Source organism: Rhincodon typus, chromosome 21, assembly GCF_021869965.1.
Source record: "Rhincodon typus isolate 14 chromosome 21, sRhiTyp1.1, whole genome shotgun sequence".
NCBI lineage: Eukaryota > Metazoa > Chordata > Chondrichthyes > Orectolobiformes > Rhincodontidae > Rhincodon > Rhincodon typus.
Window position 1 is genome coordinate 6,416,700 of NC_063352.1, and position 18,592 is coordinate 6,435,291.

At 39.1% G+C, this 18,592-nt stretch overlaps 1 protein-coding gene across 1 annotated transcript in view; it reads left to right on the top strand.

The window, feature by feature from the left end:
• Positions 1 to 15,515, top strand: part of brd8a (bromodomain containing 8a) — a 78,339-nt gene extending 62,824 nt beyond the window's left edge. The window contains exons 24-29 of the mRNA XM_048609667.1: positions 1,439 to 1,587; positions 4,460 to 4,549; positions 7,105 to 7,173; positions 9,597 to 9,774; positions 13,530 to 13,609; positions 15,204 to 15,515. Coding sequence (XP_048465624.1) covers positions 1,439 to 1,587; positions 4,460 to 4,549; positions 7,105 to 7,173; positions 9,597 to 9,774; positions 13,530 to 13,583 — 540 coding nt within the window. The 3' untranslated portion in view covers positions 13,584 to 13,609; positions 15,204 to 15,515. The remainder of the gene's footprint in view (positions 1 to 1,438; positions 1,588 to 4,459; positions 4,550 to 7,104; positions 7,174 to 9,596; positions 9,775 to 13,529; positions 13,610 to 15,203) is intronic.
• The last annotated feature ends 3,077 nt before the right edge of the window (positions 15,516 to 18,592 follow it).

Below are 18,592 nucleotides of genomic sequence, written 5' to 3' on the forward strand. Positions count from 1 at the left end.
TGAGGAAGGGTCACCGGACCCGAAACGTCAACTCTGTTTTCTCCTCCACAGATGCTGTCAGACCTGCTGAGCTTTTCCAGCAACTTTTTGTTTTTGTTCCTGATTTACAGCATCCGCAGTTCTTTTCGTTTTTATCTGTCTTCTGCTATTTTTCTAGTGAACAAAGCTTGGGGATTTTTGCTGCAAATATGAGAGCTTCAGAGTAATAAGGACTCCAAGCTGCTACGGCAATATATACTTTTACATTCATATTGTAGCCTGGTGCTATGGATGACCATTGTAAAGACTTCAATTGCTTTCCATCACATGGCTGACCGAGAATTTCTGCTGCTGTTACTGCTTGTCATTTTTTTTCTTTTCTCATTCATAAGATGTTGGTGTTATTGGTCAAGCCAATATTTATTGCCCATCCCTAATTGCTGTTAAGGTGATGGTGAGCTATGTTCTTTAAGCTTTGCAGTCCTTAGGGTGCAGGGGGACGCAGTTCTGTCAGCCAGTGAGTAGCAGAATCTTTGACCCAGTGACAGTGAAACAGCAACAATACAATTCAATCAAGTTGGTGTGTGGCTTGGAGGGGAATTTGAAAGGGATGGTGTTCCCAAGCATCTGCTGCCTTTGTCCTTCTAAATGGTAAACATCACCGGTTTAGAAAGCACACAAAGTAGTTTTGGTGAGTTATTGCATTGCATCTCTTAGATGGTACACATTGCCACTGTGTGCCAGTGGCGAAGGAAGCAAATGTTGAAGATAATGAATAGGTTGCCAATCAAGCAAGGTGCTTTTGTCCTGGATGATATTGAGCTTCTTGAGTGTTATTGGAGCTGCACTCATGCAGGCAAGAAGGGAGTATTCCGTCACACTCCTGACTTATGCTTTGTAGATGGTGGACAGGCTTTGGAGAATCAAGAAGTAAGGTACTTGCTGGAGAATGTTCAGCCCCTGACCTGCTCTTGCAGCTGCAGTATTTGTATGGCTATTTTAGCTTGAGTTATTTGTCAGTGGTAACCCCTGGGATACTGGCATTTATGATATTTAACAGTAAGTCAGTGTAAAACATCAGCAGAGGGGCTTCATTTTATCCCCTCACTAGCCGATCAGTGTTAAGCCTATTATTTTCTCCCTAATGTACTTACCATTGACTGATCATTGATTCTGAGCTTAACACACTTCCATCAGGGGAGCAGTATGATATTATGATTGGTTAAAAACATGCTTGAGCCAGAATGTTTGCCACATGAGAATGTTGATTAAGTTAGTTATATTCATTGTTATCTTCATATTTCAGATGCATCCAGAGTAGAATACAACACAATGAGAGAAGGTCTACCAGAGGTATGATTGCAACATAAATTTTAGAAGACAGAACATTGTGAAATTCTTTATAGATGCAAGAACTGCTTGTATAATATTTGCTCTGACTTTTTGACTCAAGTTTCAGGAGGACAGTAGTGAAGAAGAATTTTGTGATGTCGATCTTTCAGAATTTGGTATAGAGCTGTCTGTCTCTGAGAGTGATGTTAGCTTCAGTTCCCAGCAGTTTTTAATTTTGGATGAGTCAGCAGCTAGCAGTCACACATCCTCCCAGCTGTAAGTGGCCTAAAAATGTAAATGTATGTTACAGTAAAGTATTTCAAGTTTTATATATACAATCTTAATAGAGCAATCATCAGGGGCATAGTGGTAATATCACTGGACTAGTAATACAGAACCCTGGCTGATGTTGTCTTATAACTGTCCTCTTGGCAATTTGGGATGGACAATAAATGCTGGCCTAACCAGATGCCCGCATCTAATGGACAAAAAAAATTAAACATGTAACCTAAACCTTAATGCAATTAATAATCTTAAATTAATAACTTTAAATCATGTTTTTTTAATTCTCTCATGGGATGTGGGCATCACTGGCTGGCCAGCATTTATTGCCCATCCGTAGTTGCCCTTGAGAAGGTGGTGGTGCACTGCTGCCTTGAACCACTGCAGTCCACCTTCTGTAGGTAGACCCACAATGCCATAAGGGAGGGAATGCACTGGATTTTGACCCAGTGACACTGAAGAAACAGCAATATATTTCCAAATCAGGACGGTGAGTGGCTTGGAGGGGAGCTTGCAGGTGATGGTATTTCCATGTAACTGCTGCCCTTGTCCTTTTAATTGGAAGGTGCTGTCTAGGGATGTTTGGTGAATTTCTGCAGTAATAGTAATACAAGATTGTAATAGTCTTCCATGTCTTAAGAACAAATACAGTTAATTTTGTGATCTGTGATTAAGAAGGTTGTATTCAGGTCTAAGTTAGATTCTGATTACCCCTCAGTTACAGACTTGTTCTTGCTCTTCCTGGATGCAAGGTTAATATTACAGATTGCCATATAATTCGGTAACTTTTATTGGGTGTGCACATTAGTAGTGGAATTTTTCACAGACATTGAGCAGAAAGAAATGTAAGAAGTAAACAAATGACCAATCCAACTTATTTACCAGTGATACAATTGGTGAGTGATGTCCAGTATTTACAAGTACAGCCATAAAATGAATGAAAACAGGGTCACGATCCCAGCTGATGGTAATACTGGAAAAGCCAGAATTAAACCTGGCTTAATAGAACAGATAAAAACCGAACAAACTGTGGATGCTGTAAATCAGGAACAAAAACAAAGTTGCTGGAGAAGCTCAGCAGGTCTGGCAGCATCTGTGAAGGAAAAAACAGAGTTAACGTTTCGGGTCCGGTGACCCTTGCTCAGAACTGATGTTTAGTCTTTTTTTTAGTTAATTAGCATAGTGTTTTGACACAAACATATTCACATGAGCCTATAGATGTTCTTCAATACCAACGTGAGTTTATTACACTAAATAAATAAAGCTATATACACATAGCGAAGAGATAGAAAGATCTTAACATAAATATCAAAACAAAATTTCAACTGATTTTTTCCAATATGAGACTCAATCCCAGGGAAATTTCTCCCCTTTCTCAGCTTCTTAAATCTGTACTTAACTGACCCTCCCCAGTTTTTTTTTGATGGAACTGTGAAACTTCCTTTTGAGTAAACAGGGATGCACCTCTCTCAATTCTGATTTCCTAAACTACTGTAGTTCTAACAACTTGAAAACTTCCATCCAACTCTCCTGGCCTGGAAGCTCCACAGACTCGAAATCACTTCTGTGGAGGTGACTGATTCCCTTAATCAGAACTGAAAAAAAAACTGGATCTGTTCCTAGGAGAAAATGTTCTATTCTGAGCTGAATTTTGGGTTCTTGTATGCTGAGAACTTGAACCTTCTGTTCTGAAGTAAAAATGAAACTAATTGCCTTAATGTATTTACACTGCCTGTCACAAACCTCACAGTCTAAATCTTTTATCTGTTAGCACTATAGGGGTTTTCTTAGGCAGTTGACTGAAGTCCCGTTCCTTTTTTAAAATGATATATTTAGAGCACTGTCCAGATGATTTTCTGACCTTTTTCTTAAAACAAAAAACCTTCACAGTACTAACCAAAACTTATCTGCCCTGCCTTTAAAGCCAAATCCCCAAATATAAAGTGCATATTACACAAGTTTATCACAATAGTTTGTACACAGTTCTTTTGATATTGAAACAAAAGTGACATGTTAGAAACACTCAGGAGTTCAAGCAGAACTTGAGAGAATGGACAGGTGATGTTTCAAGTGTGGACTCTTCATTGAAATGAGCAATTTCTGTCTTGTTTCAAATTTCCAGTATCTACAGATATTTTTGTTTCTGCATCTGTTATCAATATTATTGTATCTAGTGAAACGTACCATTTAAAATACATGTTCTGAAGTAAAGCAAGAGGACTGTAGAATGATGGGCGCATTAAGTGTGACATGTATTCATGCCCGTGACTCGCTGATTTGCTAACTTGATTGCTTGGCCAAGATGCTACAAAAGATGCAGAGTTCAGGTCAATGGTTCCCAAAGTAGAGAATCCAATTTCATGGGCAAACTCATTAACAGGTGGCTGTCAAGTACTTTCTCATTCCTGGCTCCGATTTGTTTGCCTCTTAGCTGCAGTTGGTACATATCCTGGCAAAATGAATAAAAGTGAAAGGAGAGAAATAATTCTGGGTACTGTCTGCTACAAACATGAGGGACAGTTCAAAATTGGTTTGGGTCAATGATTTTCAAAGTTGCACCTTTCCAGTCTCAGGTTGGCTCAGTGATTGAAAAGACAGAGGGTTAGAGACAAATCAAATCGAAAACGTATTCATGAGAAGGAGCACATTGAAGAAGTTAGATGAGGAACTGCACATGGCTTTTGTGCATATGTTGCCAATCAATTTGCAGCAGCTTTGGCAGTGATACATGGTACATAAAGAATTTAAAGGAGAACATCTGTTGAAAAAGATAAGCAACTTAGATAAGACATAATATCAGTTATTTTAATTCACGTTGTATTGAATGTTCTTTTTAGTATAGTTACCATTCTAGTCTGTTTATCAGATCCACAAGTACAGACCAGGATCAGATTTCAGCTCAAAGGAATTGGAAAAGGACAGTGCTGCTCATGTGGAAGGAGATAGCCAGCCACAGGTCAGAATGAAAACAAAACAGAAAAATAAATCAGAGTATGTTACAATTAATCTCGTAAGACTGAGATCCCTGGGATGTACATTTTTAAAAATCACCATGATAACAGACACTGTAGTAAATGTCCAGAGCTCATGGCCTGGCTGAATTCCAGCTGATTTTCACTTTGCCAGCATTTGTTAACAGCTGCCCATTTTTCCACTTTCCTTTAGGCTGTTTCCTGTTTTTCCATTTACTTTGTTTTTGCCTGGCATTTCCTTCATTTCATCTTCCCAGCATTGACGTTTGGAGCCTTGACAAAATCTGAAGCACTATTTGTCCCCATATGTTGTCACTTACTGTTAACTGAGCACATGCTTTGAGCTGCTGGCCAGACTTTCTGTACTCCCCATTAGGCTAAGTCCTGGCAGAAGGGCAAAGCTGCAATGGAAGATTGTGCTCGTTAACTAAAGGAATTATGCCACTGACGGCACTGAATTCAGTTCATTCATGTAAGAGCAAAATACGTGGATGCTGAAATCTAAAACGATAAGAGTTCTGGAGAAACTCTGGTATTGCAGCATCTGTGCAGTTAGCGTTTTTGTGTTCAATGTGGCCTTGGATTTGAATCATTAACACTGCTGGGTTTCTCCAAGACTTTGCTTATTTTGGTGCATTTATGACTAGTTTTGCTCTAGTTATCATTTGTAGCTCAGTTTTGCCAGCATGGAAAATCACATTGTGATGGAGATGCATACATTGTCTTTGCCCACCTTGGCAGCTCAAACACTCACGTGCAGAGGTGCACAAGCAAAAGAATCTAAATTGCATTATTTTGTTGAGAATTTGTGGTGAATGAAAAGAGCTCAAAGAGAGTGGTAAAAAGCATAAAAATTTATAGAATTACCATGTTGAAATTGGTTGATGCCTCATCAGGATTTTGAAAGGAATGGACTAAGTTTTTCAGAGTTTGTAAAATGAGAATGCGTTAGAAAAGACAGTAATGCTCTGACTGTTCATCTTAATATCAAATATGTAGGTCAACAGATGAACTGTAAATTGGCACATCAGAGCTTCGAGCAAGGAAAGGATATTTACAACCTTTAAAATAAAGATATGAAAGACATCTGCCCAAGGGATCTGAGGAGAAGAGTGCCGTGATGGTTTTGCTGTTCAGAGTAGGAGTCTGTAGTTGTCGAGCCATTGAGTTGGAAGGGGTGTTTCATACTCTGTCACGTTAGCAATTTTTCTGTTGACAAGTGGAAATATCAGTGAAGGTCATTTTGTTTTTCAATGGAGCAGAGATGGTTAACTGTTTCACAGACTAATGGGGAGCATGGTGCCTGCTCTGGAAGCATTTATAATGATGATCAGAGATGGGCAGTGATTGGGAGGAGTTCCTCGACCGCATTTCTCTCAAAATGAGTGCATTATTGGTATTAAGAATTAGTATTTCAACTCAAAAATTAACATTGCAGCACACAATATTCATAGAGGTCACATCAGACTTTTTGTTTGACATTAAAGCTATTGCTGGTTGTGCAGAGGAATCTTCAGTTGGTTTAGATCAGTCAAACGTCAATGGAGCCCCAAGCTGCATAATATTAAATTGTGTATTATTAGAGTTGTATGTGACTGAAACTTGTGATAAAAGACGGAGTGCCCTAAATAGGGAAATTCTATTTTAAAAGCATCAAACAAGCATCACAGGCCATTGTATGGTAATCTCTGTAAGGATGCTGACAAATGTCAAGACATTAATTTTACTTTTTATAATTGTGGATCTCATGATAAGGTAGAAGATAATCAATTTTATGAAGATGGTAAATATCGCACGCATGTAACAAAGATTGCATTCATTTGTTTGTGAGCAGTTGTGTAAGGTGACCTGCCCCTTTAGGTACTAGTTTTATAAATTTTATAAGGATAATGTACAAAATCTGTGTGCACTGCCTGTCTACAACTGCAGGAAATCTACAAAATATGTTATTAAAAATCTGAGATCTTCCAACATCCTCTGTCCACTCTTTTCTCAATTTCCAATATTCCTATTTGTAGAGGGAAGCTACTTTCTATAAATATATATTTACGCTCTTCTTTCCTTATGATGTCATTACTGACAAGTGTATAAATACGGAATGCAAGTTTACAGGTACCATTAAATTGCAGATGTTAGGACTTAATAATGAAAATATAAATAAGGGCAGAATACATGACTTTAAAATGACAACCAAATTATGTCTGGCCTACCCTCCACTCAAACTTTGAATTTGGAAAATTGCCTTTATTCAGAGAGAAGGGGAGAGTAGAAGATGCAGCGAAAAAGAGAAAATCAGACTGAGACATACAGTAAGGAAGAGAATGAGTAACATCATACATCCTTCATATTACCTGTTCTGGGTTTCTGGTGGAACAGTCCTAACTTCCTAAAGTTATGTATTTTCTGATTTATATGAGCATTTTACAAGTAACGCAAGACCTTAATCAAACTGTTGATTCTGCATTCTAGATCAAAAGATATGAGAACAGGTATTTTTGCAGCAATGTATTCACTGTGCTAATCATCTCTGGAATTGCAGATTTGCTAGCCTGTTTTTGAACCCAGTAACTGAGGAACGTGTTCCTGGATATCACAGCCGAGTGCACAGGTAAGGAGCGTCAGGACAGGGTAATACACCTGAACCATATATTAAGAAAATTAAAAGAATGGAATAGGAAAGCTTGAATTAGTCCAGTAACCAGGTTCATTTGACAGACCCAGTATGGTTTGTTTTTTATTACTGTTTTTACATCCATTTATTTCAACACCTCAGGAAAATTTGAACCTCACTTACTAAGGAATGTCAACCTTCCTATTTAAATGGTTCCATTACTCTGGGTTAGGAATATGGGAAGTAGGAACCAGGAGTACACTATTCAGCTGTTACAGCCTCCTCTGGCATTCAACTAGATTGTAGTTAACTACCTCAATGCCAGTTTCCCCACACTATCACCATATTTTTGATATCTTTAATATCTAGAAATCTATCAATCTTTGTTTTGGACACACTCAGTAACTTTATTTCTACAGCCTATGTGGTAGAGAATCCCAAACCACCCTCAGAGAGATAAAATTCCTCCTCATCTCAATGTGAAATGGCATCCCTCTTATTCTGAGACTATGTCCCCTGGTTCTGGACCTTCCCAGCTAGGGAAAAATCCTTTCTGTTGAGCTCTGTTTGAATTCTGTGATCTTTAGTGAGATCCCCTCTCAGAATTCTAAACTCTAGAGAATACAGGCCCAGTTTGCTCCATGTCTGCTCATAGGATAATCTTGCCGTCCCAGGGATCAGTCTGGTGAACCATAATTTTGCCCCCTTTATGGCAAGTGTAAGTTGACAAAACTGTGTATAAAACTCCAGCTGCGGTTTCACCCAGGCTTTACAATTGCAGCAAGACATCTTTGTTCCAGTACACTTATCCTTTGGCAATAAAAGCTAACATCATTTGCTAGTTGTTTGCTGCACCTGTATGTGAGTTTTATAACTAATAAGCAAAGACAACCAGGTCACTGTGGACATTCACAGTACCCAATCTCTGTCTCCATTTAATGAATAATTTGCATTTCTATTCTTCCTAGTGTGTCGTGCCTTACTACTTGCTTTCCATGAATAATATCTACAGAGCCCAACAAGTACAGAAAATTTATTCTCAATATTTTTATATGTAGTTATCAATCAATAATTCTCCAATCAAGATGTTTCTAATATTACTGCATTATGACTATTGCTTGCTCAGACGATGCATAATCTACCCTTTAATGACCTATATTCCATGTCTTTGTAGCTCAGTTGTAAGCACCCTTGCCTCTGAAAACATGAGATCGTAGGTTCAATGCCCACACCAGCATAAAAATCAAGATAGATACTCTAATGCAATACAGAGGAAACGCTGCAGTTTTGGAGGTGCTGGCTTTCGGTTAAACCTGCTTGGGTAGATGTACAAAATCCCATGCACAGTAACAACCATTAATAAGAGACCAGCAAAAAGTAGTTTGACACACATTCTAGAACTGGAAACCCCTCCCAAACCATGTAATGTCAGCAGAGCCTTCATTGTCCCATCTCGACATAATGGTACTGACCCTCACAGCTTGTACATGGTTCCTTCCTTTGAAGCATAACTTTGAGAGTTGAAAAGGCTGCCACAGCCTCTGCAAAATCGCCCAATGATAGTTTAAATTTTAAGATTTTTCTGGAAACAAATGGTTTTACTTGATGCACACCTTCCACTAGGCAAGCATGAAATTCCCAGAATAAATACAAAACGAACCATAAGCACCGCAGAAATTGCGCAGTTGTTCTGGAAAAGGTGGTAATTGTTCTGGGGGAACCAAACTAATACTAGGACTATGGCCAAAGCTTGTCTTTCTTTTAAAAGTTCCTTCTGTTTGATGTAATTATCTTCCTTCTCTCTTCAAGTTATGTAATGCATGAATCCTAAACTGGCTGATGTCTGCTCCAAATAATGATTGCGTGAGAAGCTTTTGCTCTCCCGTTTCTATCTCTCACACACATTTCCATCTCACACGTGCAAGTTTCACTTCAAGGAATGCTCCCGCTCAGCAGAGGAGCTTCAATTGTACATTTTGTAGCAAGGGAAATCAATTGACTGAATAGGTCAACAAAAAAGTTAACTTCAAATGTTGAACAGTTTCAAAGATGTCATGATAGTTTGTATTGTTCATTTACCTTCCTGTTGGGATGATGTGGCGGTGCTGGTGTTGGACTGGGTTGGACAAGGTCAAAAATCACATGACACCAGGTTATAGTCCAACAGGTTTATTTGAACACACTAGCTTTCGGAGCGTTGCTCCTTTCTCAGGTGTAGCCTTCCTGTTAGGAGTTGTTTCTTGAAACGCTTTCATGTACCAGCACTCATCAGTTAACATCCTGTAGCTTGAGAGTGAGAGGGTCTGTGTGCAACATCACAAAACTTCCCTTGTTGTCAATAATTGTGCCGTTTAATACATCACCTGTGTTCATTGGTTATCTGTCATGCAACCATTTATCATTGCATCTGTTTATTACAGACCAATGGATTTGTCCAATATAAAGAGAAACATCAGAAAAGGACTGATTCGCACAACTGCTGAATTTCAGCGGGATATTATGCTAATGTTCCAGAATGCAGTGATGTACAACAGCTCTGATCATGATGTTTATCACAAAACTGTGGAAATGCAGCGAGATGTCTTGGAACAGATCCAGGTATAATATGTGGCCCTACTCCATAAGTATTCTTTATCAGGTTTCACTTATTTTGGAATTAAATTCAGGTACAGCATTTGGGTGTAATATGACTAGCCAATTGGAAGAACAAATTTGCCCTTGAGATATGAACACAGCAGACAGACTTGCCAGGCATGGTTGATTGATGGTACATTAAAATGTTTATTTTGTGATGTGTAAAATTGGGATTGCCAGTAGCTCATTCTATTTAACACCCTGTGGTGGTGTTTTTGTATATTTATCATGAGGCATTTTTGTTCCGAGGAGTATTTTCCTCTAAGGCTACAGGGGATTAGTATCAAACATGTCCAAATTAGATATCTATCAATACATTATATGCAACACCTCTATCCTTCTCAACAACATGTCTGAATTCTGACCTCAGAACAACATCCTCTTTGGAGCAGTGTAACATTTATCTGTTTCCATTCTTGTTTTTAATTGGGATGACCAGTTTAGGGCAGCAAGGTGATCATGAGATGTAGGAGCAGAAATAGGTCACTCAGCCTAAGTCTGCTGTGCCATTCCATGAGATCATGATTGATCTAATAATTCTCAACTCCACTTTCATGCTCTTCCCTGATTCTTTGATAATATTGCAACCACTTTTCTCCTCTGTTCCCCTCTCTAACTTGCCCTATAACCAGGAATGTTAGCTGTCTAATCTGCCCATCTTTTAGCCACATCTCAGTCATACCTATAATATCATATTCCTGCATGTCTGTCTGGTCCCTCAGGCTCCTTGCTTTAAAGTATACTTCATTTAGCCTTGCTTAACCCTCTTCTTTCTTATTTAAACTGTTTCCTCTGCCTTCCAGATTCATTGACTTGTGTCTTAACTTCTAATTCCATTTTAGCTTCTCTTCCTCTGAGCTACTTGTCAAGATCTCACTCCCTGCCAATCTGGTTTAAATCTGCCCTCACAGCATTAGCAAACCTCCCCATAATATTATTAATCCTGTTCCTGTTCAAATATAACCATTCAACTTGTACAGGTCCTAGCTCCTGCAGAAAGAGTTTTAGATTCATGAAGTAATGAAACTATCTCCTGCTGTACCCTTCTATTACAGAGCTTGCTACTGTTAATCTGGAGATTGCTACCTTTTGAAGTCCTGGTTTTCAATTTTCTACGTAGCTCCCCAAAGTCTACTGCAGGACCTTATTTCTGTTTCTTGTGTCATTGGTCCTAACATGGACGACCAGCTCTGCCTGCTCATCCTTCACCCTCAGAATGTCGTTAAGTTCTTCCATCTCATCCTTGACCCTGGCCCCTGGAGGTAACATACCATCCAGTTCAAATTCAAGTGTTTGAGGTCCATTTGCACAGGTCAATAAAACTTAGCTGACTGGTACAAAAGAAATAAAAATGCAAGTGGAATTTGTTACCTTTCTATGTAGAATGGAAATTTTGCTATAATTATACAGACAATATGTGGAGCAGTGTGTACAGTTCTGGACAGCATATCTTAGAAGGAATATTTGAACTTGAGTGCAGTTGAAGTCAACAGAATGCTTCCCAGGCTTCAAGGGTTAACTTAAAAGAGAGACCTCATAAACCTCATCAAAAAGCTAGCTTAGTTAATGATTTTAAATCTGAGGTTAATAACTTTTTTTAACAAGAAATTAAGGGATATGGAGCCAAATCAGCCATGATCTCTCAATAATGGAATAGGCTAAAGGAGTTGAGTGACTCATTGCTGTTCCCATGCATTTTCCAGGGTAGGGGAGTCCAAAACCAGGAGGCATAGGTTTAAGGTGAGAGGGGAAAGAATTAAAAGGGAGCTGAGGGCCAACTTTTTCACGCATAGGGTGGTGAATGTATGGAATGAGCTGCTAGAGAAGATGGTGGAGATTGGTACAATTAGAACATTTAAAAGACATCTGGATGGGTACATGACTAGGAAGGGTTTAGAGGGATATAGGCCAAATGATGGCAGATAGAACTAGATTAATTTAGGATACCTGGTCTGCATGGATCAGTTGGACTGAAGGGTCTGTTTTTGTGCCATACAACTCTGACTCTATGCATTATGACTGGATGTTGTGCTGTGACTGTCTATTACCCCATAGAATTTTAGATAACAGCTGATAACTGAACTCATAACCATTATGTGACTGCAGTATTTAATATTCACCACAAGATGACACTGAAGTAGTGTATTTGCCAAAGAATATCTTGCTCTAACGGGTCCATTATTCTCACCTCAGTGCCTGACTTTGACTTGAAACTGCATTTATATCTCTGTGTGATATCACAGGAGTTCAACTCGAACAATTTCATTCCCTAAAATCCCATTCCAATGGATATGAAAAATTTCCAATATGCTTCCTTACTAGTACAGAAATGGGAAATATGGAATCTTTTATCCTGCTTACTTCTGGAATGGGAAACAGTGCATAAGAAATCTTTTGCCTGACGCACTTTTTTTTAAGAATAGGTAATGTATTAGATTTTTTTGAAATGCAAAGGCATAGAGTGAGACAAGAAAGTAGAATTAAGTCCCCAACCCAGTCAGCCATCATCTTATTGAATGGCAAAGCAGGTTTGAAGGACTTAATGACCTATTCCTGTTCCTAAGTCCGATGTTCCTATGTCCAAGTTTCAAGTGTTTCCTTGCTTATTATACCCTTCCCTCAAAACATTTTCTCTTTGCCTGTTCCTTGATATTAATGGTTAACTGGTCAAAAGCTGTTGTGGAAATTTCCCTGATGAACTGATTTCAACCATGAATCAATTTATTCCTGATGAACAGAAGCCATGGTTTTACATTTTGGAAATAACTGAATCCATCCTGTTCAAACAGCAGGTTTGTTTTGGGGACAAGCAGCTTAGCTGTCAGAAACGGCTCTCTGAGGAAACAGTAGTGATTTACCTCAGTCACTTTCACAGTTACCTTTACTCTTGGCTAGTTGAAGTTGGAATAGAGCAAAGGGGCCCAAAAGGAGGGAAGATAAATGAGCAGAAATGTTAAATTAGAAGTTGGGCAAAAATTGAAAATGAAATGAGTACCACTCTCTTAATTACTTCCTGTCAATTTTGTGCCTGATCAAAGGAAATGGGATATAAAAATAGGGACGTCTTGCCAAAACTACACAAGGCACTAATCAGATCACCGCTAGAATACTATGAACAGTTTTGGTCCCCTTATCTAAGGAAAAACATACTGGCCTTGGACAAGTCCAGAGAAGATTCTAAGTTACGAGGAGAGGTTGAGTAGGTTAGGCCTGTACTCATCTGAGTTTAGAAGAATTTCGGGTAACCTTATTGAAGCATACAAGGTTGTCAGGGGATTTGACAGTAGATACAGAGCGGTTGCTTCCCCTTGTCTTGGATGAGTCTCGGACTAGAAGGCACAATCTCAGATTAAAGGGTTGCCCATTTAAGACGGAGATGAGGAATTTTTTTCTCTTAGGGACTTGACTTGAATCTATAGAATTCTTTACTGTAGAGGACTGTAGAGTCTGGGTCTTTAAGTGTATTCAAAGCTGAAATAGATTTTTAATTAGTAAAGGAATTGAAGGCTATGGGGAAAGGCTGGAAAATGGAGTTAATTATCAGATCAACCATGATCTTGTTGAATGACAGAGCAGACTCAATGGGCTAAATGACTGACTTCTGCTTCTACATTTTGTGGTCATATTGGAATGTGCTAAGACTCCACCTAATAATCATAAAGAAGCTCTCTTGATTTTATTCATCTGTGACTGTAATTCATCACTTTTACCTGTTGTAGGATATACTAGAAGCAGTGGAGTTGGGTGACTTTAACAAGAGCCTCAATGGATAAAAGCTTGCATCCAACAGGAAAATAAGGTATTGTATTTTGGCGATAGTATTTTCTGAAGAAGGGTCTAGGCCCGAAACATCAGCTTTCCTGCTCCTCTGATGCTGCTTGGCCTGCTGTGTTCATCCAGCTCTACACCTTGTTATCTCTATTGTATTTTGGCTCCAGTTTCATGTAAAACCATTTTCTTTTTGATGTTAGTTTATTAAGATTTCCTGCTCTTAGAATCTCTGGAGGAATGAGCATTTTTTTTTTTCGTAGCAAAAGCTTTTTTTAATATGGAATTGCAAACTAATTTTGTTTAAGAACTTTTCTTAAAAATAAAAGCAAATTCATAGTTTTTCGAAAAAAAAACCTGTGGAATTGAGACAGAGGAGCATCAGATTTATCAATGAGCCAGCTATCTTTATTTTTGTCTACAGTGACTGGGGGTTTTAAAGCTCTCTTTAAAGAGAACCTGTTGTCTTTATTAGTCCAGTAACACAATCTTGAGACTGAGACTTCAATCCATTTAAAATTTGAATTAAGTTTCATGAAAATAAAGCTGGTGTCATACAAATGACCCAACTGTTTCACTGTGTCTTCTAGGGAAAGATCCTGTGGCCTATATGTGACTTCAGTCTCTGACCAATATGGTTGGCTAGCAACTGTTCCTTGAAATGACCTAGCAAGTCACTATGTAACATCAAATTGCTGATAGCGGCTCAAAGAAGCGCCAGAAGTAACTAGTGATGGACAATAAGTGCTGGTGAACAATGCCCACATTCTGAGAATAAATTAATGTTGTTTCCTGACTTAATAATGGGCATAGTTGTATTATTATGGGAATATATCTTGTTTGTTTGAACTCACGTAAGATGTAAGCTTAAATTCCGCCCTTAAGAAAGGGAATTATTGGTTTCATGTCAGGCCTACTGGTGAGCAAATGATTGGGAAGGAATTCTGAAGCTGCATTGTTTTATCTCCTATGAATAGTGTTTTCATCCCAACTGAAGGTAGTACGGGACAGTTCTATTGACAGAATCAAATCTGGCTTAATAGATCATATGTTTAATTTTTGCCATTGGTGGTTAGTCATTGAAACACATCCAGCTGAGACTGCAAATGTTCTTCAAGAACATAAGTTTATTACACAAATAAACAAAGCTATAAAAAAGGGAAAGTTGAAAGATCTTCAAATAAATATTAAAATAAAGTTTCAACAATGGTTTCCATTTCCAGAGACGCGATCTCTGAGAAATAGCTCTCCTATCCCAGATTGCAAATCTTTACCTCCTACTTTCCAGTTTATTTTTGTTTTGCTGTTAAATCATTTTTAAATGATTCCTTTTCGAGTCAGCTGACATGAACCTTGAACAACTCTGGCTTAAACTTTCCCCCGTTCTAACCAACTTGAAGATTTCTATTCAAACTCTCCCAGCTTAAAAGCTTCTCAGACTAGAAACCACATCTGCTGAGGGAACTGGTTCTCCTGAATTGACATAATTCCCTTACTAGGCAAAACAATTACTTTCTGAACTGAACTCCTGTTCTTCTGAACTAAAGCGTTGAACTTTCTGATCTGAAGTCAAAACTAAATTCGTTGTCTTTAAATAAACTAACGTGACTTGTTTTCCTTTACAGTATTTTCCCTTTGGAGAAGATGGAAAATGAAAAGTTTTGTCTTTGGTTTCTCAATGCAGTATTAATGCAGTGTTTATAAGTTCAGTATAATGGTTGTAACTGTGGTAATATGTCATATGGGAGAAGGAACCATAATTTATTGTATACAAGTTGCTAAGCGCTGCAGGAATGCAGACTGCTATTCATTTTCAGAGGCACGTTCCTCGCCACAAGGAGGAAAAAATGTGCTTTTGACTTTTTTCAATAAATGTTTGTTGTAGTTCCAGTGTTCAGTTCAATTTCCTAAAGTTTATTGACTGGCTGCCTCTCAGTTGTGTGTACTTCATACTTGGATTTTTTGAATAAAATCTAATAACACAATTCCACTTTGCTCAAAATGCAAGTTATTTCAATCTTTTATTGTTTCTTCCTCACTCCTCAAAATAGTTGGTCTGTTGGTGCTTGAAAAAAACTTTCAATAATCTCCCTTACTGCAAGGAAAATTATGACATGATTTTTTAAAATTTAATTCATGGGATGTGAATGTTGCTGATCAGAGCAGTATTTATTGCTTGTCCCAAGGGCAGTTAAAGAACAAAGAAAATTACAGCACAGGAACAGGCTCTTCAGCCCTCCAAGCCTGCGCCGATCCAGATCCTCTATCTAAACCTGTCGCCTATTTTCCAAGGATCTGTATCCCTCTGCTCCCTGCCCATTCATGTATCTAGACAGATACATCTTAAATGATGCTATCGTGCCCACCTCTACCACCTCCGCTGGCAATGCATTCCAGGCACCCACCACCTTCTGCGTAAAGAACTTACCATGCCTATCTCTCTCAAACTTTTCCCCTCCCACCTTGAAATCGTGACCGCTAGTAATTGAGTCCCCCACTCTGGGGGAAAAAGCTTTTTGCTATCCACCCTGTCTATACCTCTCATGATTTTGTAGACCTCAATCAGGTCCCCCCTCAACCTCCGTCTTTCTAATGTAAATAATCCTAATCTACTCAACCTCTCTTCATAGCTAGCGCCCTTCATAGCTAGCGCCCTTCATACCAGGCAAAATCCTGGTGAACCTCCTCTGCACCCTTTCCAAAGCATCCACATCCTTTTGGTAATGTGGCGACCAGAACTGTACGCAGTATTCCAAATGTGGTTGAACCAAAGTCTTATACAAATAACATGACCTGCCAACTCTTGTACTCAATCCCCCGTCTGATGAATGAAAGCATGCCGTATGCCTTCTTGACCACTCTGTCGACCTGCGTTACCACCTTCAAGGTACAATGGACCTGAATGTCCAGATCTCTCTGTGCATCAATTTTCCCCAGGGCTTTTCCATTTACCGTTAAGAATCAACCATATTGTTGTGGGTCTGGAGTCGCATGTAGACGAGACCAGGTAAGGATGGTAGTTTCCTTCCCTAAAGGACACTAGCGAACCAGATGGGTTTTTCCAACAAGCAACAATAGTTTCATGGTCATCATTAGACTTTCAATCCCAGATTTCCATTGGATTCAATTTCCATCATTGGATTCAATTTCCATCATGGGATTTGAACCCGAGTCTGCAGGACATTACCTGGGGCATCTGGATTGATAGTCTAGTGATAAGACTCTCTGCCATTGCCTCCACCAAATTAATGGTAATGTCAGTGGCCTACTAATCCAGATACTCAGAACTACTGCTCTGGGGGCGTAGGTTCAAATTCCAATAAAACGGCTTGTGTAACTAGAACTCAATTAACAAACCTAAAAAATGAAGCAAATCTCATGGGGACTGGACAACTATCATTCTTGTAAAAATACATCTGATTCGCTGAAGTCCTTCAGGGAAAGAAATCTGCCGTCCTTACTTTGTGCAGACCCACAGCAATGTAGTTGGCTCTTAACTGCCTTTTGAACAAACCACTCAGTTCAAGGCCAATTAAGGATGACTATCAAATGCTGCCCTTCTCTGTAACACCCACATGGAAACATAGAAGATAGGAGCAGGAGGAGGCCATTCGGCCGTTGACTTTTTTAAAAGATCGAAGTCGTTCTGATTTAATATTAGAATCCATCTGTTACATTTCTGCCTATGAGACCATAGGATATCGGAGCAGAATTAGGCCATTTGGACCATTAAATCTGCTCTGCTATTCGATCATGGCTGATAAGTTTCGCAACTCCATTCTGCTGCCTTCTCCCCTTAATGCTTGGCCCTTTACCAATCAAGAACCTATGTATCTCTCTCTTAAATATACTCAATCACTTGGCTTCCACAGCCCTCCATGGCAATAAGTTCCACAGACTTGCTATCCTCTGGCTGAAGAAATGCTTCCTCATCTCAGGGTTATCCCTTCACTCAGTCTGTGCCCTGAGGTCCTAGTCTCATACTCATGGAAACATCTTCTCCATGTCCACTCTATCCAGGCCTTTCAGTATTCTGGAACTTTTAATCAGAGCTCCCTTCATCCGAAACTCCACTGAGTACTGACCCAGAGTCTTCATGTGATAAGTCCTTCATCCCCAGGAGTATTCTTGTAAAACTCCTCTGGACCTCCTCTCAAGGTTAGCACATCCATCCTTAAATATGGGACCCAAAACTCTCAATATTCCAAATGTGGTCTGACTAGACCCTCAGCAGTACATTTCTGCTCTTGTATTCTCTTGAAATGAATGCTAACATTGTATTTGCCTTCCTAATGGCCAATAGAACCTGCATGTTGACCTCAAGAGAATTCTGAACTTGGACTCCCAAGTCCCTTTGTGCTCCAGATTTCTGAAGCCTTTCCCGTTTAGAAGATAGTCTACTCTATTACATGTCCCTCCACCTATCTTTGTATCATCTGCAAAATTAGCAATAATGCCCTCAGTTCCTTCATATAAACTGCTGAACTCCATTCCATCACCAGCTGCCATTATGAAAAAACTCCATTCTATTCTCATTCCATAACACTTGTCTCTCTTATTGAATTGTTAAAAAGAGCCACAATGTACTCTTTAATGAAAACATTTTCAAAACACATAATAAATGAAACCTGTAATCAATGTCATAAAGTAATATCACAGAGAGATTTCTCATCAATGCCAAAGAACCATAGAGCTTTATAGCACAGAAAAGGCCCTTTGGCCTATTGGGTCTGTACTGGTCAGAAACAAGCACCTAACTATTTTGAGAGATAGCAGAGAAGATACTCATGAATAGCGATAACAGCAGTCCTTGGGTGAAAGTGTTAAATTGGGGGAAGACAAACTACAACAATATTAGGCAGGAACTGGAGAATGTTGATTGGAGGCAGCTGTTTGAGGGTAAATCCACATTGGACATGTGGGCGTATTTCAAACGGCAGTTGATAAGCGTTTAGGAGTAGCACGTTCCTGTAAGAATGAAGGGTAGATATCGCAAGTTACATGAACCTTGGAT